The sequence below is a fragment of the Muscardinus avellanarius genome (genome assembly GCF_963383645.1).
Source record: "Muscardinus avellanarius genome assembly, chromosome: X".
Classification (NCBI taxonomy): Eukaryota; Metazoa; Chordata; class Mammalia; order Rodentia; family Gliridae; genus Muscardinus; species Muscardinus avellanarius.
This window is the reverse complement of record NC_137792.1, coordinates 129,738,241-129,759,195: the sequence shown is the minus strand read 5'-3', so window position 1 is coordinate 129,759,195 and position 20,955 is coordinate 129,738,241. Positions and strand designations below refer to the sequence as shown.

The 20,955-nt window shown below is 47.9% G+C and overlaps 1 protein-coding gene across 5 annotated transcripts; it reads right to left on the bottom strand.

Annotated features, from left to right (window-relative positions):
• Positions 1 to 395: 395 nt before the first annotated feature.
• Positions 396 to 20,514, bottom strand: CSTF2 (cleavage stimulation factor subunit 2; the record flags this gene model as incomplete). 5 transcript variants are annotated; one of them, XM_080719357.1, is made up of 14 exons in its annotated part: positions 396 to 518; positions 903 to 1,013; positions 5,078 to 5,370; positions 5,605 to 5,780; positions 6,495 to 6,636; positions 7,278 to 7,337; positions 9,635 to 9,697; positions 14,188 to 14,311; positions 16,759 to 16,896; positions 17,006 to 17,125; positions 17,826 to 17,962; positions 18,554 to 18,723; positions 19,084 to 19,162; positions 20,457 to 20,514. In XM_080719357.1, the coding sequence occupies 14 exons, from the start codon at positions 20,512 to 20,514 to the stop codon at positions 396 to 398; spliced, it is 1,794 nt and encodes a 597-aa protein (XP_080575483.1). The 5 variants fall into 5 exon arrangements, with proteins under 5 accessions (XP_080575483.1, XP_080575485.1, XP_080575484.1 ...); XM_080719359.1 differs by having other exon boundaries at positions 6,495 to 6,558; XM_080719358.1 differs by lacking the exon at positions 7,278 to 7,337.
• Between the last annotated feature and the right edge of the window lie 441 nt (positions 20,515 to 20,955).

Here is a 20,955-nt window from a genome sequence, read left to right as displayed (position 1 = left end):
GTAACCCTTTTTATTTTGAAAAAAGGTCTCACTAAGTTAGTGTGTTGTGTGCTGGCTTCATAGCTGAGTCTCCCGTCTCAGCCACCTACGTACCGGGATTACAGGTGTACGCCACTGCACCCCGCTTACCTTTAATTTCCTGTATTTCTGTATTTGATTACTTCTGTTAATATGATCACATATTGCTTTTATCAACAGGAAAGGTTAAAAACTATTACAAGCAATTCAACAACCAAACAAATGTCCCATTCCCAGAGGGCCTGACTATATTCAAAGGTAACCAGGGTCTAGTTTAAGAGGACTAGGGCCTCAGAGAGACCAGTGCTGTGGGGAAGGTTGCGAGCGTACCTCCCCAGAGGCCCGGCCGCCCTGCCGCGGTGGAGTCTCCTCACCTCTCAAGGTGCTCCAGTGGATTTCTGGATCTGTTCCTTCAGGATGAGGATACTCTGCCTCTGCTCAGGAGGCAGCATGGCAATCTGGTCTGCAGTCAGCTGAAGAACCTGCATAATTAAAGCAGCCTGCACAGGGGAAAAGAAGGTAGTGAGTCTCAGTGGGGGCAGCCAAGGCCAAACCACCCCCCACCAGCTTCTGTCCAGAAAGCTGCCGTAGCGGACTATGGAGCCAAATGGAAAAAAGGCAGAAAGGGGAGAAAGAAGGGCTTTGGATTTCCAGCTCAATCTGGCCTGGACACACAAAACTCTGTAACTGCTACATGAGTCTGAAATGTAAGACAAGCTGCCATTAGAGCCGCTTAAAAACTTTCCGGCCACAAGATTATGAAACAGTTCAAAGTCAGAGTAAACATCACCTCCAAAGGGCTGTGATGAGCCAGGCTTGCCACCCGGTAAAAGAGGAACCAAAACACTGGAGCCGCGCACCCGGGCCGGCCGGCCAGTCCTTACCTTCTCGTGGTCCTGTGGGGTGACTTGGTTCTGCCCGGGACTAAAGCCCCCAGGCTGGCTTCCACCTTGCATGCTTGCCCCTTGCAAGCCCGTTCCCTGCATCACTGGGACCTGCGTGCACACAGAGGGGAGACGTTCTCAGAACTCCCAACACAAAGGAACGCCGAAGACAGCAATGGTGAGGTGCAAAATCATGATCTTTACTGATATGAGTAAAAAAAGCAAATCAATGACTCTGGAGATCAGTTTCTACTGTTAGCAATGGCAGAAGGCAGAGTGGAGCCAGAGATCAACTAGCAAGTTAGACATACTTGCTTACAACAGCTCTAGCGTCATCAACAAATATCACACAGCACAACTGGAAACCATCAAATTAAGCAAAATTCAGCCAAATAAGCAAAGGGAAAACTGAGAGCACTCTAGAAATGAGTGCTTAGTGGAAACAAATGAAAGCCAACAGATTCCAGAGATAATGTATGCTGGGCCACTGGAGAAGTTACATCCACAATAGCCTACCTCTGGTTCAATCACACATAGGCAGTTCGTCCCAAAGGGCCCTATCCCACAAGTAAGGTGGAGATGATCATACTGTCAGAGAGGCAGAAAAGAGATGGGAAGGCCTCTGGGGGAAAGATTGCTATTAACCCAACATTTGCTTTTCATAGCATTCATCGAGAACATTCAGCAGATGCTTTCTGCTTCAGTACGGACCAAGAAATGTGACTGACCTTTAAAGGAACACAGTGCAGTTATGGCATACTTATTGGCACTTAAGCTCTTCGGGGAAGATTAGTGGGATCCAAGCACAAGGCCTCGAGCGCCGAGTGCAGCCATTAGGCGGCGCCCACCAAGAGTTACGGTCACACTCAGGCATCTACCCAGAGCTTGGGGACTTTTATTCAACACAAATTGTTAACAAACTCGTTACCTGCTTCCCCAGCAGATTAGAAGCAGCAAAGCATGAAAGAAATATAAACAACTGTTAGGAACAGATATCATGGCGGCAGTGTTAAGAGCCAGGCGACGGCCTGACAGTGAATGTGGGAGAGATCTCCACTTCGGACTGCGGCACAGACGGTCACGGACCTACTTATGATGACCTTGGCGATCAAGAGTAAGACAACGTTTGCATCCTATTTAGGAAAGGGAGCATAAATATACCTTGTGAATAATTTTTTGTTAACAGTTTTAAAGTTTGGCAGAAAAGTTCTATCATCTGGAGCACTCACTCACATGTGTTAGCTCCTGTCCCAGACACTGGGTGGGGGACCATCAGTGCCAGCTTTAAAATACCATTGTCACCGGGCGTGGTGGCGCGCGCTTGTCATCCCCGCGCCTGGGAGGCGGAGACAGGAGGATCGCGCAGGTTCGAAGCCAGCCGCGCTGGCTTGAGACCCTGTTTCCAAATAAAAAAGTGTAAAATAGGTCTGGGAGTGTAGCCCGGAGGTAGAAGGGCTTCCAGGAACCCCAGTACCACAAAAAAAAAAAAAAAAAAAAAATCCCATTGTCCTTTATTAATACTGTGTTGAGACACTGCTTTGAACCTAAATGGCCTTTCTGTTCTGGATATGAAACATCTTTGAGTATCTTTTGAAGCTTAGTAGAACTCACTCACAATGGTTTGAGGTACCGCAGGGGAAATACCATTGAACAATGGCGATTCCAAGAGCCCTGCTCGAGCAGGGAAGCACTAGCAAGACTGCCCTCCACCCGAGTCTGCCCGCGGCGCTCAGTCGACGCTCCTGCCTCAGGGAAAATTAGAGCCGCATTCTCTTCCATCCTCAGAGGCTCCAGATTTGGACGGCATGTTATATAATCACCCTAGCAGTTACGGGGCTTCTACCAACAAGTTCCCAGCTAGAGGGACTCAAGTGAAAGTTTAAAAATCGGGTTTAAAATGAATTAAAGACATTTTGTTCAAGAAAACATACAGAACAGTGAAAGGGGAAAATAAGACTACATATTATATATTTCCAGCATGTATATGTGCTAGAACACTAAAGAGCTAGTAAGTGATGATGGATGGGAGCGATTATCACCGGTGAGGAAACAAAGTTCTTAATATATTATATATGCTTATTTAGAAGTGAATAAATACATTTAAAACATTTTTAAAAGTTTTTTTTTGTGTGTGGTATTACACATGGAACTGGGGCATTCTACCTTCAAGCTACACTTCCAGCCCTATGTTACTCTTTGATTTTGAAACAGGGTCTCACTAAGTTGCTGAGGTTGGCCTTGAGCCTGCGATCCTCCTGTCTCAGCCTCCCAAGTACTGGAATTACAAGCGTGCGCCACCATGCCCGGCTTTTAAAACTTCTTGGAACTGGGAATTACCCAGTACATCCTCAGATTTTTCATTCTGTCTCAGCCTCCTAAGTACTGGCATTTTACAGGCGAGAGTCACCACAGCTGGCTAACAGTTTTGAAAAGTTTGAAGGTACATGTTTTGTTTTCTCTACCTGAGACCTAACTAGCTTCACAGACTCTGAACAAAAGCATACTGGGTTGGGGTTATAGCTTGGTGAAAGAGCTTGTCTAGCATGCACAAGGTCCTAGCATTAATCCCGGCACTGCAAAACAAAAGCCTAGTATTACAGAACGAGTTGGAGCACTTAGAGAAGAAAGTGGAGCGAGAGCGCACTCCAAAATGGCCTCCCACTTCAGTGTCTTCCTCCACAGACGCCTCGGGGCAGCAGCAATATGCAGGAGCGTGTGGTCTGTCTCCCTTACTAGTAGGAAACTCCACGGGGCAGTGACTCTGCTGTTTACACTGCTATCCTCCCATAACCTACATCGCTTTCATACATACGTGGTGCTCAATAAATGTTGAATGCATTTATTATAAAATACTTCTATTATGGGGCTACTGACCATAAAGGGAACAATAAAAATCAACGTCCTGCTGGGTGTGGTGGTACCCATCTGTAATCCCAGTCCTTGGGAGGCCGAGCCAGGAGGATCACAGGTTCGAGGTCAGTCTCAGCAACTTAGTGGGACCCTGTTTTAAAATAAAAGGGCTGGGGGTGGAGCTCAGAGGTAGAACGCCCGTGAGTTCAATTCCTAGTAGCAAAATAAACAAAGAAAAGCTAAACTTAATAGTAGAGAATACTTTTCTTCTCCATATGCCAGGAAAAAAGCTATTTGGATCTCAAACTAAAGAAGAGGTAGGTGTACACACACACAAATGTGCGGAAACGGGCAGAGCAGCAGAGGAGAAAAAACAGCGGGCTCTGGTCCTGGCTCTGCTGCTGCCGACACGCGAACTGTGTTAAGTCACCTGAATCTGGGGCCTCAGTTTCCAAACCTATACAATGAAAGAACTGGACGACTGATATGTTCCATTCTAGCTCTCATGTTCTCCTCCTCCCCCTCTTCCACCCCACCTTACACACACACACACACACACACACACACACACACACACACACACACACGAAGACACGTATACATATGTAAGAGGGAAGAGAGAAATCCAGAGAGGAATAAGCGGAGGGCCAGATGGAAATGATGTGAGCACACGGACCTCGGGAACACCCACACGGCCCACCTCCCAACCCGATGGCGATGAGGACGCGGCGACGACCCTAGAGCGAGACACACACAGCTGGAGAGAGCCGAAGAAAGGAGAGCTGGCGCTCACAGCCCACGTGGTTTAGGTTCTGTGATCGCACTGGATTCACACAGCTTCTGCCAACCTAAGCTCATCTACACGGCCGAAGCTCTGCACATGCGCTAACCTGCTGGTTCTTAGGGTTGCACGCTAGAACCATCCGCGGGAGGAATTTCTATTCATCCATGCCCAGAGTCCAGATAAGAGATGCTGCGAGCCAGGCAAGTATGTTTTGGAAAAAGGCCTATGTGCTGTTGCTTCTCACCCCGAATAAAAGTCCTCCCTGACCCCTAAATTCTCAGGGCCTCTTTTCTGAATGGAGGAGCTACAGAAATTGTAGGGCAATAATGTTCTTTTTGAATGACAATCCTGGAAAGACTGTCATTCAAAAAACCAGAAGACTCGCTTTCCTAAGGGACAGAGAAAGTAAAGGGACATCCTAGTCTTATTTTTCCAACAAGCTAAGAAACAGCTCAGGTCAGAGGTCAGTAACACTCAGGCTCAATGACCGTTTCCTAGCAGGATGGCACTTTCACCCAGACGCTAGAAGCATTACGCATACCTGTCTGGCTCCCTGGGGGCCTACTGCCCCCATGTTAAGTGGACCAGGACCCTGGATTCCACTAGGTAGAGGACCTCTAGGGCCAGGCACTGGGCCCCTGGTGTCCATGCCTCTGGCTTCCATCCCTCGGACTTCCATGGCACGGGCCTCCATGGCGCGAGCCTCCATGGCGCGGGCCTCCATGGCACGGGCCTCCATGGCACGGGCCTCCAATCCTCTGGCATCTAGTCCTCTTGCCTCCATGGCTCGGGCCTCCAACCCTCGTGCATCTATTCCTCTGGGATCTCTTCCACCTGCAAGTTGTAAAACAATGGTGTACCTACTCGCCTGTACCGTCAGTACTAACGATTTAAGAAAGATGGGAATCGATTCTTCTAGTCCCATCTCCCCTCAACTATGAGGCTGTCGTCATCTCGCTAGTTTCACAGATTTGCAGATAAACCTTGAAGACACCTGCCAACCCCACTGCCCGGGCAGTAATCCCAGAGTAGAGCCCAAGGTAGTCTTGTGATGTGGTGCCCCCTTACCTCTGCCATCCAAGGGTGGGCCCCTCTGATCCAGCATGGGTCCTCTTGGTTCTGCCATTAGAGGCCTAGGCTCGGCTAACGGCCCTCCCCGCATCTCATGTGGGGGTGGTCCACGACCTTCATGGCCAGGAACATGGTGCATGGGTGGACCTTGATGAGGTGGTCCCAGGTAACCTCTAGAGGTGGAGACAAACGTACTTCCAAATAAAACATAACAACAGTAAAGTGTCAACCAGAAGGTCGGTGAGGAAAATGCCCGACAAGGAACTGATGCCAACCTCAGGGGACCTTCACTGCGTGCATAACGAGTATGCGGTATAGTGCCGGAGAACGCTCCGGCCATCAGCTGTGTGATCTTTGGCACATTGACTTCGTTCCTCTATACCTTCATTGCTTCGTTGGCAAAATGGGACTAATTATATCCACTTTCTAGGGTGGTGTGGGTTCATCTCTTTGCGGGTCTGGAGATAGGGGCCAGGGCCTGTGTGTGGTAGGCGAGTGTTCTGCCCTTGAGCTATTCCCCTAGCCGGGGTTGTGTGCATTTAATAAGATGATCTAAATCAAGTTTTAGCTCAGAGCACAGATCGAGGCACGATCCCCACTGACATGGATTACTATCATTGCAACTAACATCACCAGTACCACACGTTTTCCTTGCTCGGGTATGCATACCAAAACTTCCCATTCCTGAACATACAACAGTCATGGTTAGCTCAACATGACATACTTAACCAGAGCCGTGCCTGAGGAGAAGTGCTCAGTCTTGTTCAGTGGCCATAAATATTTATCTTCTGAAGTGGGCAAACAGGTACGAATGGTATGGAAAGCCTATTTCCAAGCAAGGCGAAACCCAGACTTCTCAGAGTGTTTTAGTCTCTGCCAGTGCTTACCTAGGCTCGACCTCGCCAGTTACAGAGAGTAAAGTGCCTCCTCGCGGGTCATTGGGAGCATCTCCTAACAGACCTCGAGGAGTTGGGACGTTGGCAGGCAAGGCTCCCCGCTGCATGGCTGCTCTGGGGTCTTGCATCGGCACTGACGGGGAAACAGAGAGGGAGTTACTGCTGCGAAGGACACGGAAGACAAGAAATGGCTCGTTATACCACTGCCAACAGAATTCAGACACCTGAGAGCGGGTGAAAGCTCACCACAGCAGAATCCTCTTGCAGCTTGAGAACAGAAGCAGGGTGTAGGCAGAATCTGGGCCATGTCAGAGTACGGATGGAATTTATAAAGAGCAAACGGGTGCAACCTGCCAGGGACTAGCGCTGTGACCTGAGGAAACTTTGGCTCCTGGTTTTCTTTCTAATCAACCTTAGTTCAAAGACCAGAGTCACAAAAGAGAGGCGGGGCCCGGGCATACGTGAACACTGCCAGGGCTCTGCAGGAACCCTCGGTCTCCTTACAGACCGCTGTTCCATCCGAGCCTCCTGACACCAGTAGGGAGTATAGCCTCGGACAGATGCCGTATCATCCATGTTCTCTGCTCTGTGTGAAGAGGGCACTCTTAGGCTTGTGGCCTCCACAGGGAAAAAGAGAAAACTAAAAGCCAAAAACCCCAAAACACTACCCGTTCGGGTTCTGAACGTGAGGACGACTGCCAAGCAGCTCCTTGCCTCTTTCCGTCCCACCCTGAACACCACAAGCGACAGGAAGCCCGCAGATACAATGGGTACCTTGAACTCGCTCAATTGATGCAGGCCCGGCGGGTCCCACGGGCGAGTGCTGCAGGGCTCCTAGGTAAGCAGTAAGTTCAAAAGGAGAAAGCAGACACTTAAGAGAGCTTGCACACACACGCACAGACACACACCCATGGAAACTGGACATTTACACACTTAAGTTAAGAAAGCTACAAAATCTTCCTAAGTTCCACTAGCTTCTGTGGGCATCTGAAGTAGTTTCACTTTGACCAGGCAGCTTCCTAGAGGGAAACTCATGAGTCACTGGGTTTATCTGGGCAGGAATAATCAATGATTTTCGAGTTATCCTCTGCTACTGCTACAGTCTCCCTTCAATTTATGATGTTCTTAAAAAAAAATCTTAAAAGGGTGGTTTAGAACCTCTAGTTGATATTTTCAAAGGGAAAATATGAAGATTTATTTAGAGGCCATAACAGAACTGTGACAGTACTACTGTCAAAAAGGTTTGCTATAAAATAGCTACCAAATCAGGGGAAATGCAGCGAATGAATTTTCCATAAGGAAAGAGAGTAGCAGGTCACATGAAATCATCTGCCACAGCAAGGTTCTGTCTGATAACAAGCGAATCTGATGAGGGCAAAGACAAATGAGATGACAAGGGCACGGACACTAAACAGGGAGACAGGAGAAAAGGAGGCGTCTTGGCAAATGTACCGCTGTCTCCGTTCACCATGACACGTAGGCGAAAGGTGCGTGGACTCTGGGAAAGGGAGGTAATCTGGGCACAGAGGAAGGGAGTCCTGCTTCCTCTGCTGGGTACTGGGGACTATAAAAGAAAGCTCATCTCCGTGTGTGTCTTCAAAGAGTTTCAAAAGGAGAGTCACTTCCCTTTACTGTTGTTGTTATTTTGCTGCTGGAGCCGGAGCCCAGGAGCATTCTTCCTCTGAGCTACATTCCCAGCCCCTTGACATTTTTGAGACAGGGTCTAGCTAAGTTGCCAAGGCTGGCCTTGAACCTGCGATCGTCCAGTCTCAGCCACCCAAGTACTGGGACTATTAAGTTCATCACTGTACCCAGCGGCTGTCACTTCTAACCCGGAAGACGAAGATGACTAGAGCAGGAAGGGAGGTGTCAGGGAAGCACGCGCTCCACAGCTAGGGCCGGCAGACCCCATCGATGGGAGCCTAGTCCCTTCTCACCACCGCACCATCGCTCTGGGGTGCGGACATGACTACTACAGTGCTGGGGGCATGACAGCACAAAGGCGCGGGATGCCGTTAGAGAGCTAATAAGAAAACCTGTCACTCCAACCACCGACCCCAGCGTACGAGCCATTGGCCTACATCTCAACAGTGTGCTGTTTAGGTGGCTTTTACTTGTAGGCCCTCTGTTAAGAAGAAAAACTTAAGCTTTTTGTGCTTGTGCAAGCAGCCTCTCCCCATCACAGGGGTCCAGTGAATGCAAGTAGAGCACACTGAAAGTTCTGTTTGGAAGCTGTTAGGGGCAGCGTGCAAGGACAAAGGGTGGAGCCGGACTCTCGATCTCAGCTCCGCCACTTACTGGTTGGAAGAGGGCAGCAACTCCAGGCCCCGATACTGGACGCTAGTACTTATTTACCGTGCCCCCTGACTACCTTAAGACTCCGAGCTCCTAGCGCTTTTCCTGTAAGACGGAGGTGCTGCCAGCTAACTCACGGGGTTGTGGATGAAAATGAAAGACCCCGCAGAGAGGATGTGTTCAGTCCCTTGTCTCTCTCACCTGTTCTCCTCCTACCTCTGCTTGGAAGTGAACTACTTACTGCATTTTCTTTTCCTCCAAGCTCTCATAACATGGAGAAATACAGTGCCTCTGCTGTGGTGTACATAGCGTTTCTGCCATAGTGCAGGCCACTTCTCAGGTACTTCTCTTGTACTGAGACAACAGATAGGGGACTTAAATCTAGCCTTCTACATGCTCAGTCGCACAGTATACGGTCACTGTTAAATTCCTTACTAAGCCTGCAGATATCCATATAAAGAGGAGAGAGAACATGTCAGTGCACTCACAGGTGGCAAGGAAACAGACTCTTGGGAAGTAATTTTGTTTCTTTAACAATTCTTGTAGAGCTGAGCTCCGAATCACTAGATAGAAGTCTAGACCGGCACTTTCCCAGGAGGAATTTCTGTGATAGAAATATTCTCTATCTGCAACGTCCAGTGTGGTATCCACTAGCTCCACGAGACTACTGAGCACTTAAGAGTGTGGTTTAGGAACTGAATTTTCAATTTTCCTGAATTTCAACCTATTTTTAAATATTTAAAAAGCTACTGGCTAGGGGCCGTCCTATTAGAAAGTACAAATATGAAGCAGCCCCAGGCCTAGCCCATATTAATTGGGCGCTAATGCCGGCTTACCTTGTCCCCGTTCCATAGACACCGGCCCAGCTCCTGGCATCCCAACCTGAGCCTGCATCCCTCCTGGAAGATGAAGGACAGGAGGGGTAACACAGATTAGACAGCGGGAAAACCGGAATGGTGGCTGGCTTGCCGAACTACCTCATGCTGCCCGACAAGGAGAACCACAACGAAAGCTGGACACTACCACGCAACATGCAGGTAGCCAGACTGACAGGGTCTTTTAGTACAGGTGGTGCTTCAGTGACTCCTACTTCACCTCTCTGACTACCAGAACCAGGCGGAAAGCTCTCCCACGATACAGGGTGTAATAGGGTTGAGAATCACCAGTCTGTTCTCATCAGCTGGGGTATGATGACAGCTGTACAAAGAAAAATCCTGCACCATAAGTCTGCTCCGTTCTATAGAGCAAGAATTAGTTTTTCTTCAAAGGAGCAATATATGCCCTGAGTGGGGAGAAGACACAAGCCGATCTGTTTGCAGTTCATGAATACTTTCATAGAAAAGCTTGTATGCATCACTCCCCTGAACTTTATTTAATATGCCAACCACCAAAGAGCTGTGAACTAAGAATGCAAAGAACTGGTCCTAACCCTGCACTTGCTACTAAGTAACTGTGACTTTGAACAAGTGATTTAATAAAATCAACGCATTCTCAGGCCTCCTTTTTTGTAAAAGGCACGTATTGTTCTAAACAATGGTTCTCAGAAGGTGGTATGCAGCCTAGCAGCCTTGACATCCTAAACTCCACATTCTCAGTCCCCCGCTTGGGACCTACTGAATTTAGTACGGGGAACAGGAGCAGCAATCTTTGTCTTATAAGCCTTTCAGATTATTTGAACACACATTAATGTCTGAAAACTACTGGTTTTCAGCCAGGCGTGGTGGCGCACGCTTGTAATCTCCGCGCGTGGGAGGCTCAGACAGGAGGATCGCACGGCTTCGAAGCCAGCCTCAGATCCTGAGTGAGGCTCTCAGCAACTTAGTGAGAGCCTGTTTCCAAATAGAAGACACTGTGGGCAGAATGGCTCACATTAGACATGATCACGCGTCATGACTTTGTATGGGCTACATTCACAGAAAAGGAAGTAGGACGTCAACATGTGTATCAATTTTAATAATAAGAGTACTGTGTATGTGTGTATGGCTTACAAGGAGTTGAACACGGGGCATTCTACTACCCAGCTGCTAACACTCCCAGCCCCTTTTTTACGTTTTGCTTTGGAACAGGGTCAAGCTAGGTTGCATTTCTTCTGGCTCAGCCTCCCAAGTATTGGGATTACAGGTGTGTGCCATCACGCCTGGCACGCCTGAAAGGCTGAAAAACTTCACATTTCTGCCATCTAATGTTGGAGTACCACTTTCTCCACCAATACTGTCATCTCTCTTAGGAACTTGCTAGTCTGCTGGGCCTAAGGGAGATGTCATTGTTAGTTAATCTGCAATCTTCAAACTGTAAATGAATTGATTTTTATTGGCCCTTTAGTGTTGCTTTTTTATGAAGTTCTTATACATTTTCTTTGCCCACTTTACCACTAATTATTTCCTCCCTTGTCATCAAATGTCAAAGGGCTCTCTACAAGGTATCTCAAAAATCATAGTTTTAAGTTTTACTAAGTTCAGAAGTATAAGTGTTACAAACCACCAAAATACCACTTGAAACTTTCACATGTTTAATGATTTTACATTATATTAACTTTTATCTTTCTTCTTTTGCGTCTCTTTCTTGCTTGTTTTTGCAATTTCTTAAAATTGACACATAGAATTCCTTTATTTTAAATACAGGCATTTACGGATATTCATTTTCCTTTAAGCAGTGCCTTCTCTATTTTCTATATTTAAAAATATTTTTTGTGGTACTAGGGATTAAATCCAGGGCATCCTACCTCTGAGACACACTGTAGCCCTTTTTTTTTTTAATTTGAAACAGGGTCTAAGTTACTGTGTGCCTGCCTCAAACCTGCGATCCTTTTATAACAGCCTCCCAAGTACTACGATTATAGGTGTGTGCTACTATGCCTGCCTATTTCCCGTACTACTTTTTGTTTTCCTTTATATACCTTATAATTTTTATTTCTTTTTAATTCAAGGACTTGCTATAGTGTGAGCCTTAATTTTTCAAGTAAAAATTTTTCTCAGTTGCTCTTTGATTTTTAAAGATTTTTTATTATTTTTTGCGGTTCTGGGGATTGAACCCCAGGGACACTGTACCTCTGAGCTCTACCCCCAGCCCTAATTTTTATTCTTTACTTTGAAATAGGGTCTAAGATGTAGGTGGCCTAAGTAGCTGGAGCTGGCCACAAACCTGAGATCCTCCTCCTTAGCCTCCCAACTAAATTGGCTTTTAGTTAGTTTTAATCTCCAGTTTTCTCTATTTGTTAAGGATTTATTCTGCAACTAAATTAACATGTTCTTAAAAAACAGGTCCATGGTCATCTGGACTGGGGAATGTATTACACAGTCAAAAGACATAAGGCTCCCTCCCTCTATTGTCAGCGAAGCGTGCTGATCTAATTCCTCACTGTGCGTACTTATGTTCTGTCCACTAGCTCACTGCTACTTCAAGTGTGGCCCACACATGGTGCTCATCTGTACGCCACATGCTACCAGTTCATGACGAGTACAGAAGAGGAGAAGAGACATTTGAAAGCCTCTACAGCGATTCAACATGCTATGACTTCTAAGTGTGTGATTCGTGAGTCAGGGCGCTTCCAGTTCACGTAATGGGCCTAAGCCATGGGGTGCGCACTTCCTGTACAGTAGGACCATGCTATGACTTGTGCCATGACTACATTTTATTTGTAATACTTTGCCTGATGCATCATAATTATACATCATAGTAAGATTCAAAGCCATACAAACATGCACACAGGCCTTGTGTTTCCTACTTACCCCTCCCCACACTTAACAGTGAGATTGGCGGTGCCATTTGCATACACAGACATAGCACTATTTGAACTGTTCCTTTCAGTTATTCTTCCTTCCCCCTCCCTCCCTTCCTCACCCCATCACCCTCTCCAGTATTCTACTGGTCTCTCCCTCAACTATCTAGTTTCCCGTTTCCTAATTTTTTGTGTGTGTGATACTGGGAATGACACAGGGGTAGTCTACTTCTGAGCTATGCTCCCAGTCCTATTTGATTCTTTATTTTGAAACAGGGTCTAAGTTGCGGAGGGCCTCACTAAGCAGCTGAGGCTGACCGCGAGCCTGTGGTCTCCTGTCTCAGCCTCCCAAGTACTGAGATGGCAAGCGTGTGCCACCACGCCCTTTTGTCTAACTTCCACGTATGAGACAAAATAAACAATCCTGACTTTCTGAGACTGTCTGATCCCAAATAGTTAAATATTCTCTAGTTCCATCGCTTTCTGCAAATGGTGTAACTACTGTTCTTCATGGCTGAGCAAAATCCCACTGTGGATATATAGTGTGGTGATACTTGAAGGCAAGTCACACACCCACAAATCAAGAGCGTAGACAATACAGAATCCATTTCTTTCATTGAGAGATAGTAGATAAATGAAAATTGTGCTTGCTAAAATTTCTTTCAAAATCTATTCCTTGTAAACTCGGCTGTGCAGACTGGTTCCTCTAATATGGATGTGTTCCTGAAGGATGTTTCCAGTGGGGAATCACTGTTTCACTCAATGTCTTGAATTACAACTGCTGAACAACAAAAAGTTACAAGTACAGTAGCAAGGGTTCACAGGTGGCTACCCACATGCTTTCAATGTGTGAGGAGCATGCGTGTGTACGTGTGTGAGACTGGGGATTGAGCCCAGGGGCATTCTATTTCTAAGTTACTTTTTTTTAAATTTGGAAACAGGATCACACTAGGTTGCTGAGTCTCACTACTTGCAGAGGCTGCCCTCAATCCTGCAATCCTACTGTCTCAGCCTCCCCAATACCAGGATTCCAGACATGCGCTCTGACATGTGGCTCTACGTGTAGTTCTTCTTTTCTCTTTGTGTTTGTTTGTAGTCCTGAGGATTGAATCCAAAGCCTCACCCACGGCAGGCAAGTGCCTACCACTGAGCTCTATCCCCAGCCCTTCTATTTCTTTTCAGTTGTTAGTTTTTAATGGACTTTGGGCCTGTTTTCTTCGTGAGCTTACCAAGCTAATGTAATAGTCCTTGGTTTTAATGGAGGATTAGAAACGAGGCTAGCTTCTCTTCCATCCATCCCATTCCACATTCGTCGCTTCCTTTCCGTTGTTCTTTCTCTAATTTGCTGGCTCGACTCCGTTTCCAGTCATGCCGCTTGCCCCGCATTAGTCTTACCGTCACCTTTCCCTGCTCTCGTAATGGAACACAGAGTGCATGTAAGAGAGCACCGGGCCAGGGGCGTAGCTCAGAGCGCTTGCCTTGCATGCTGAGACCCGGCCCTTGATCTCCAACATGCCCCCGAACACGGACCCTAGGTTTCCTACGGATTCCTAGCTGTGCGTTCGTCTCCTCTCGTAATCCTACCATCGCATGATGGGCTGCACTGCGGGAGTGGCTAAGACAGAACTTCAGCGAGGTAACAAAATGGTGAAGGTGCTAAATGCTATTTACCTCCAGGAGGTAAGGAACCAGGGCCAGGTCCCGGTACAGTAGCTGGCATCTGCCCCGGTGCTGGAACGCCACCCTGCATAGAAGCTTGCATCAGAGGAGGTGCGCCATTGACGTGCATTCCACCCTGGCCAAGACAAAAACCGGAGGATGGTCGTGACTCTGCAGACTCAATGCTAGAGTAAGCCAGTGATCTCAAAGTCCTCGTCACTCGCAGCCCCAACAGGCTACCAAATACCCTTTGGCTCAGCACATCTTAAGCGGCATGAGATTCACCACACACTGTACACTCCGTAGACGCAAGCTGTGGTACGTGTCATGAGCCTTGTTACGTGAGCACAGTTAAGACGAAGCCGACCTTCAATGCAGAGACTGACTGGCCTATCTGTATAAGAAGGCGGCACAGGCATCTACTCCTGCCTTCATGACGGGCCCAGCAGTAAGAGTGAAAAAGTGCGGGAACCCAAGAAGACAAAAAGGGGACTGGGACTTTCTGAAAAGCAACCGCTACCCGGGCATGGTGGCATATGCCTATAATCCCGGTATTTGGGAGGCGGAGACAGGATGATCGCAGGTTTAAAGTTAGCACATGATAACATAGTGAGATTCCATTTCAAAGTAAAATAATTTAAAATAAATGGCTTGAGCTGGGCATGGTGGCGCATGACTGTTATCCTGATATTTAGGAGGCTGAGACAAGAGGATGGCAGGTTCATGGCCAGCCTCAGCAACTTAGTAAGGCCCTCCACAACTTAGTGAAACCCTGTTTCAAAATAATTAAAAAATAGGGCTGGGGTGTAACTTAGAGGTAAAATGTCCCTAGATTCAATCCCCAGTAACACACACACACACACACACACACACACACACACACGAAACAAAAGGGCGGAGTGTACCTCAGAGGTAGAATTCCCCTGGGTTCAATGCCTAATTTCACAAATAAAGCAAAATATAAAAGAAGAAACTATAACGGAGATGGTTAGGAGAAAACAGAAGTCACACAGAACTATATTCAGTTCTTGAATTTGCCACTTAGAATTCTATTTTGGGCCGGGCGTGGTGGCGCACCCTTGTAATCCCCGCACCTGGGAGGCGGAGACAGGAGGATCGTGCAGGTTCAAAGCCAGCCGCACTGGCTTAAGAGACCCTGTTTCCAAATAAAATATAAAATTAGGTCTGGGAGTATATACCACCAAAAAAAAAAAAAAATCTATTTTTGGAACATTTAACCTCCCTGGGTCTTATTCCATTTTTTTTCCCACCTTTTCTGGAAAAAAAAAAAAGTTCATATTTTAGAGCAAGGGATGGTAAACTATGGTCCATGGACCAAATCTGGTACACTGCTTGGATTTATAAAATTTTATCCCAACATGAACGTATATACTTGCAGAGTTTTTTCAATGACTGATTTGTTTGTGAACCTCTGCCCTGTTACTTTGAAATACCAATTCTTGTTGTTTACTGATAAGTAAAGAATGACAGTTTATTACAGCTTCCATTTCCATTTATCTTAAGACTGAATACTTTTTCAATATTTACTATTTCCAGTTCTATGAACTGTTCATGTCCATTGCCCATTTTTCTCCTGGACTTTTCTTACTAACTTGGTTTAATATAGAAATTCGTTATAGAGGTTGTACAGAAAACACAACCACTCGGCCTAGCAGAGAATGTATACAGACTTCCTCCTTCAATCGCATCCCTACCCTGTCCCCGTAGACCGCCAAGAACTCTTACAGCTGCTTAAAGAGTCTTTATGAATCGTTGCATACTAAATGTATTGTTTTGCAAATCACTTAACACTTTGGGACTTTGCAGACACATACACCCACATTTTAGGAATGGCTCTACATTCACTTAGCTTTACTTGTATATGTTTTTGAGTTACCTCTGTTGATGCCAAGTTCCTCGTAATGCTATATGGTTATGTATTTGAAACTCGTGTCGCTACATGGAGTTTATTTCACTGTAAAGTACTCCGTTTTCTCCATTCCTCCACTGATGTACATTGAGGATGTTTCCAATTTACACCAGTACAAATGTGGCAAGAAACATTTTTGAAGAGAACTCTTTATTAAGTAATTTGCCTTCTCTCCCTGATATGTATGGCAACTACTTTCCTCTTGTCATTTGTCTTTGGTGCTTGCTTTCTCTGTACAGAAAAGGTTCAGTTTTCAAATGTATCAATTTGTTGCGGCTTCAGGGTTTTGTGTCCTGCTTGGAAAGTGAGCTTTACTTTCTTCACTGGTGAGAATAAGAGTAAGAATGCCTACCTCATCTATCTGCTATGAGGATTAAACGAAATAATGCATACGGAATAGAAAGATTCCGACCACAGGGTCAGGAATACGCACACACGACGTCTTGTAAGTTAGCTTATAAGAAAAAATCTGTTTTAGAAACTAGGAACCAAATCTCTTTTCATTCAGATGTCATGTGTTCTACACCCCGGGAATTGTTTTTCTGCCTGGAAATGATCATCTCTGGTTTTTGACCATTCTCCTTTAAATATATTCTTCTAACAATAGAACAGTCTAGGACAAATACAAGAAAGGATAAGTAATGAAGTCCTACCAGAGATGGGGCCTGAGGGGCCTGAGGATTCGGCTGGTTCATTGGCACACTGGATCCCGAGCCAGGACCGGCACCGTGGACTGGCTGAGGGTTGCCTGCAATCAGCGTTGGGATATTTGTCTGGCGATGCAGAATTTTCTACAAAGTGAAAAAATCTTATGAGCCAACAAAGCAATCAGGCCACTCAATTCAAGGTGCCGCTCAGGCTTAGCCAAGCGCTCTAACACAAGGAAGCAGAAGCACTCACCAGGGCAATCTCCGGGTCCACAATTCTCATCACTACCTGTGCTTGCAGCAAAGCGTACGCCAGCTGTGGGTTCTGAAGCAGCATGTTCCGTGCTTCCTGGGGGCTATTCTGGACACAGAGCTGAGAAGGCAAGCAGATTCATCATCACGCTCAGTACTTACTCTTTAAAACTCATAGTGACTTAGAGCTAGTCCCATCTGAGGAACATGAGTTAAGAAGCTCTTTAAGATATTGTTGCTTTTTATTTATTTAATTCTGTGTGTGTGGCACCGGGGGCGGAACCTAGAGGCTTTCTACTTCCACTCCACCCCCTGCCCTGTTTTTTATTCTTTGTTTTGAAACAGGGTCTCACCGAGTTGCCAAGAGCCCAAGTAGTAGCTGAGGCTATCCGTGAACCGTGATTCTCCCGTCTCAGCCTCCTGAATGCTGGGATTACAGTGCGCACCACGCCCGGCTTTAGGGTTGCTTTTTACATGGCACACAAAATCATGGTAATGGCGGGTAAGAAGGGGAAGAGGCATCTCAAATGCCATAATACCGTCACTTAGGAGAAAAGGCCACCTTTCAATACTCATACCTGATATTTTTGGGGGAGCACAAAAACCCAGCTTCATTGTTTGGGTAGGTGTGCTTGCGTGAAAAAAACAGGAAGCTTTGGGCACAAGCTGCAAAATATTCTGTGTATATATGTGACACCGAAGGGGCGAGAAATGGTGTCTGGGGGCACAGATGCTATCTGCGTTCAGAGGACTAGTCCGCTGACTCATCAGTGAACTCCGTGATGTGAACTGCTTGATTCGTAACCGAGAGCCCCTCCCACCTTCATCTGCTTCATCAGCTCAAACATCTGCTCTGGCGGGAGACTGGCGACTGCCTTGCTAATGGACTCGGGGGCGTCCTCAGGGCTGATGCTCTCTCCATACGGCGACTCGATGACAGGGGCCCCCGTGCCAAGGCCTGACCAGGGAGAAAGCACAAGAGAGTTACGGATGCCAAACAGAAAGCGCGCTCATTTCAAGTGGCCATCCTGTAGGGCTGCGGTAGGCACCATCGCTAACTTAACGCTCCGGGGCGGAGACATAGCGACTCGTGGAGAGCTAGGACCGTGAGCACACAGGTCAGCAGTGAGCCCCGTTAGGGAGGCAGCCACACGGACTTCTCTTGGCCAGCTAGTCCAGAAGAAAAAGGTTTAAATAGAGCTGTTAATTTCAAGACTGAATTCTTGGTTCCATTACCTCATGAAAAAGCCATACACATGCCTTAATGCCCCCTCCACTTAAAGATCTGGCAACACGGTCACAGGAATGACAAATGACAGTTGGCAGTACTAACGGCTTGGTGGACCCGGAAACCACCCCCTTAGCAACAAGGATTTTCAAAAGCAACTTCACCTTGTTTCTCAGATACACACGTCCCTAATTGAGGGCCCTCACGCTGCTCAAGTAAAGCCGCCTCGCTAAGCATTCTGGCACGTCCCCGAGCACCTCGCCAGCCCTTTTCGTCTCTAGGGCCCCACTCTCGCCTCGCGCAGCTCGGGGTGGCACTCACTCTTCAGCTCCTCTTTGTTCTTCTCGCTAGCCGCGTTGTCTACCCGAAGCGCCCTCCCGCTGAACTCGCGCCCGTTCAGGTTCCGCATCGCACTGAGCGCCGTCTCCTGGTCTTGGTATTCACAGAAGCCATAACCTTTGGGTTTGCCCGTCTCTCTGTCATATACCAATCTGGACAGCAAAAGCAAGCGTCAGGGAAGTGCTACACGTATTCGGGGTTCCTGCTGACCGCCAGGTTCCAATATGGCCCACGGTTAAGATGAATCACTTCAGAGCTCTGACGGCCTCGTTGCAGTATTTTCAAAACATTTTCATGAACAAATCCGATATGTTTTAGATAAGAATGAATGTGAATTGTATGGCATGTGAATTATATCTCAATAAACTGGCTAGCAAAAATAAAATGCATGTGAGAAATTACCAGTGAAAACAAAACAAAGTAAAAAAGCAGGTCCCTGCCATCATTAGCGAGGGCAGAACGTGTGAGGTTTCTTTAAGAATCTGTCACCAGGAAGTACAAGATAATCTCACCTGAAGCTAACAACGGGTCCAACCTCAGAGAAGATGTCCTTCAACTGTTCTTCAGTAGCTTCATAAGGAATGTTACCCACTAAAGAACAGACAGCGTATTAAAGTCTGAATTTACACCAGTATCTTTAATGAGAAAGTAACCGCAGATATCTACTCTCTCCGAAACACGTAACTGGCTCAAAATAGGGTTTCTTCAAACCTCTCTTTTCTTTTTTTGTACTGGGAAGAAAACCCAGGGGCATTCTACTTTTGAGTTATACCACCAGCCCTTTGATTTTTTTTATTTTGAAACAGGGACTAAGTTTCTGAGGCTGGCCTCAAACCTGTGATCCTCCTCTCTCAGACTCCCAAGTACTGAGATTACAGGTGTGCACCACAACAGCAGGCGCCTCAAACCTCTTAACAAGGCATGTCGGAGTCTAAATATAAAAGGTGTAGGTACTGTATGCTCAAAAAGTTCTTAGATGGATCTGACAAGTATTAGGTTTTCCTTAACTTTGAGGAAAATACTTCAGCAGTGCTATTTATCTGAAGGTCTGAAAGTATTACCAGTGATTACTAAAACATATTTGTGTTAAAATCAGGTTAAGATGTCCTACACATCCACACTTAGGGATATTAAGAGTTATACTGAACTGATCCAGGAGTGGTGGGGCACATCCATCATCCCAGTGCTTGGGAGGCTGAGACAGGAGGCGCACGGGTTTAAGGGCGGCCTCAGCAGTGTAGTGAGGCTGTTTCCAAACAAAAACTAAAAAGGGCGAGGGGCATGGTTGAAACTAAAATGATCCTAGATTCAACCTCCAGCACCACACGCACTCGGCACAATTATACCCAATCGTTTTGTCTCGTCCCTTCCAAAAGGTGCTTGAAAATCACGTCTAGCTTCAAAGTAGCTTATCCCAGCAAAAAAGATTCCTCAGAATAGACCTAATTTTCCTTCAAAAGATTCCTCTGATGGCTTAATCATGCACTCATTCATGCGTCCGTAAGCCACCTCAAGATTCCGGGGCCACCAGCACCGCGGGCGAAATTCAAGCGCCGCGGGGAAAGGTGAAGGCCACGGACCCCAACGAGGGCGGGCGCGGACGGCGGCCGCCGCCTGGGCACGGGACCCGCACGCGGGGCGAGGCCGCGGCCAAGCGTCCCCGCTCGGAAAGGCCACTGCGCGCTCGGAAGCGGGAAGCGCGGAGGCCCCGACGATCCCGCGGCCAACGCCGGAGAGCTCGGCGGCGACGGGGACGCCCTCGGGCGCGGGACCCGCCGGGCCGGGCGGGGAGAGCGGCCCGCTCCGCCCAGCGCGAGGCGGGAGGCCCGGGGGCGCTGCTCGCCGCGCCCGGCCGCTGGGGTGCCTCCCGCCGCACTCCTCTCACCGAACACAGAACGGAGAGAACGATCCACCGCGGGATCCCTAACGGTCAGACCCGCCATCGCTCTCGCCCGCGGCTTCCGGTGCGCTCCGCACGCGGCCGCGTCTCGCGCGAGCCCGCGCCCACCACGCCGCCGTCAGGCCCGCGAGCCGGAAGCGGGGAGCCAGAGCAGGCCCCGCCCCGCGCCGTGCGGCCTCCGCGCCGCGTTGGACCCGCCCCGCGTTGGCCCCGCCCCCGCCGCCGTGTTGGCCCCGCCCCGCGTTGGCCCCGCCCCGCGTCGTGCGCGGCCCCGGGCGCGGTCCGCACGAGCCGACGTCCGGGCGGGGCTGCGGCCCCGAACGCCTCGGTTCCCAGCCGCCCAAGGCGGGCCTATGCTAATGACAGCGTTTGGTCCTCCGCCTTCCTCACGATTCCTTTTCTCTTCGGCGGCCGCCGCGGCCACAAAGATGGCAGCTGCGGCTTTGCCTCGCGCCCGGGGAGTCGTTTTATCCTCGACACTTTC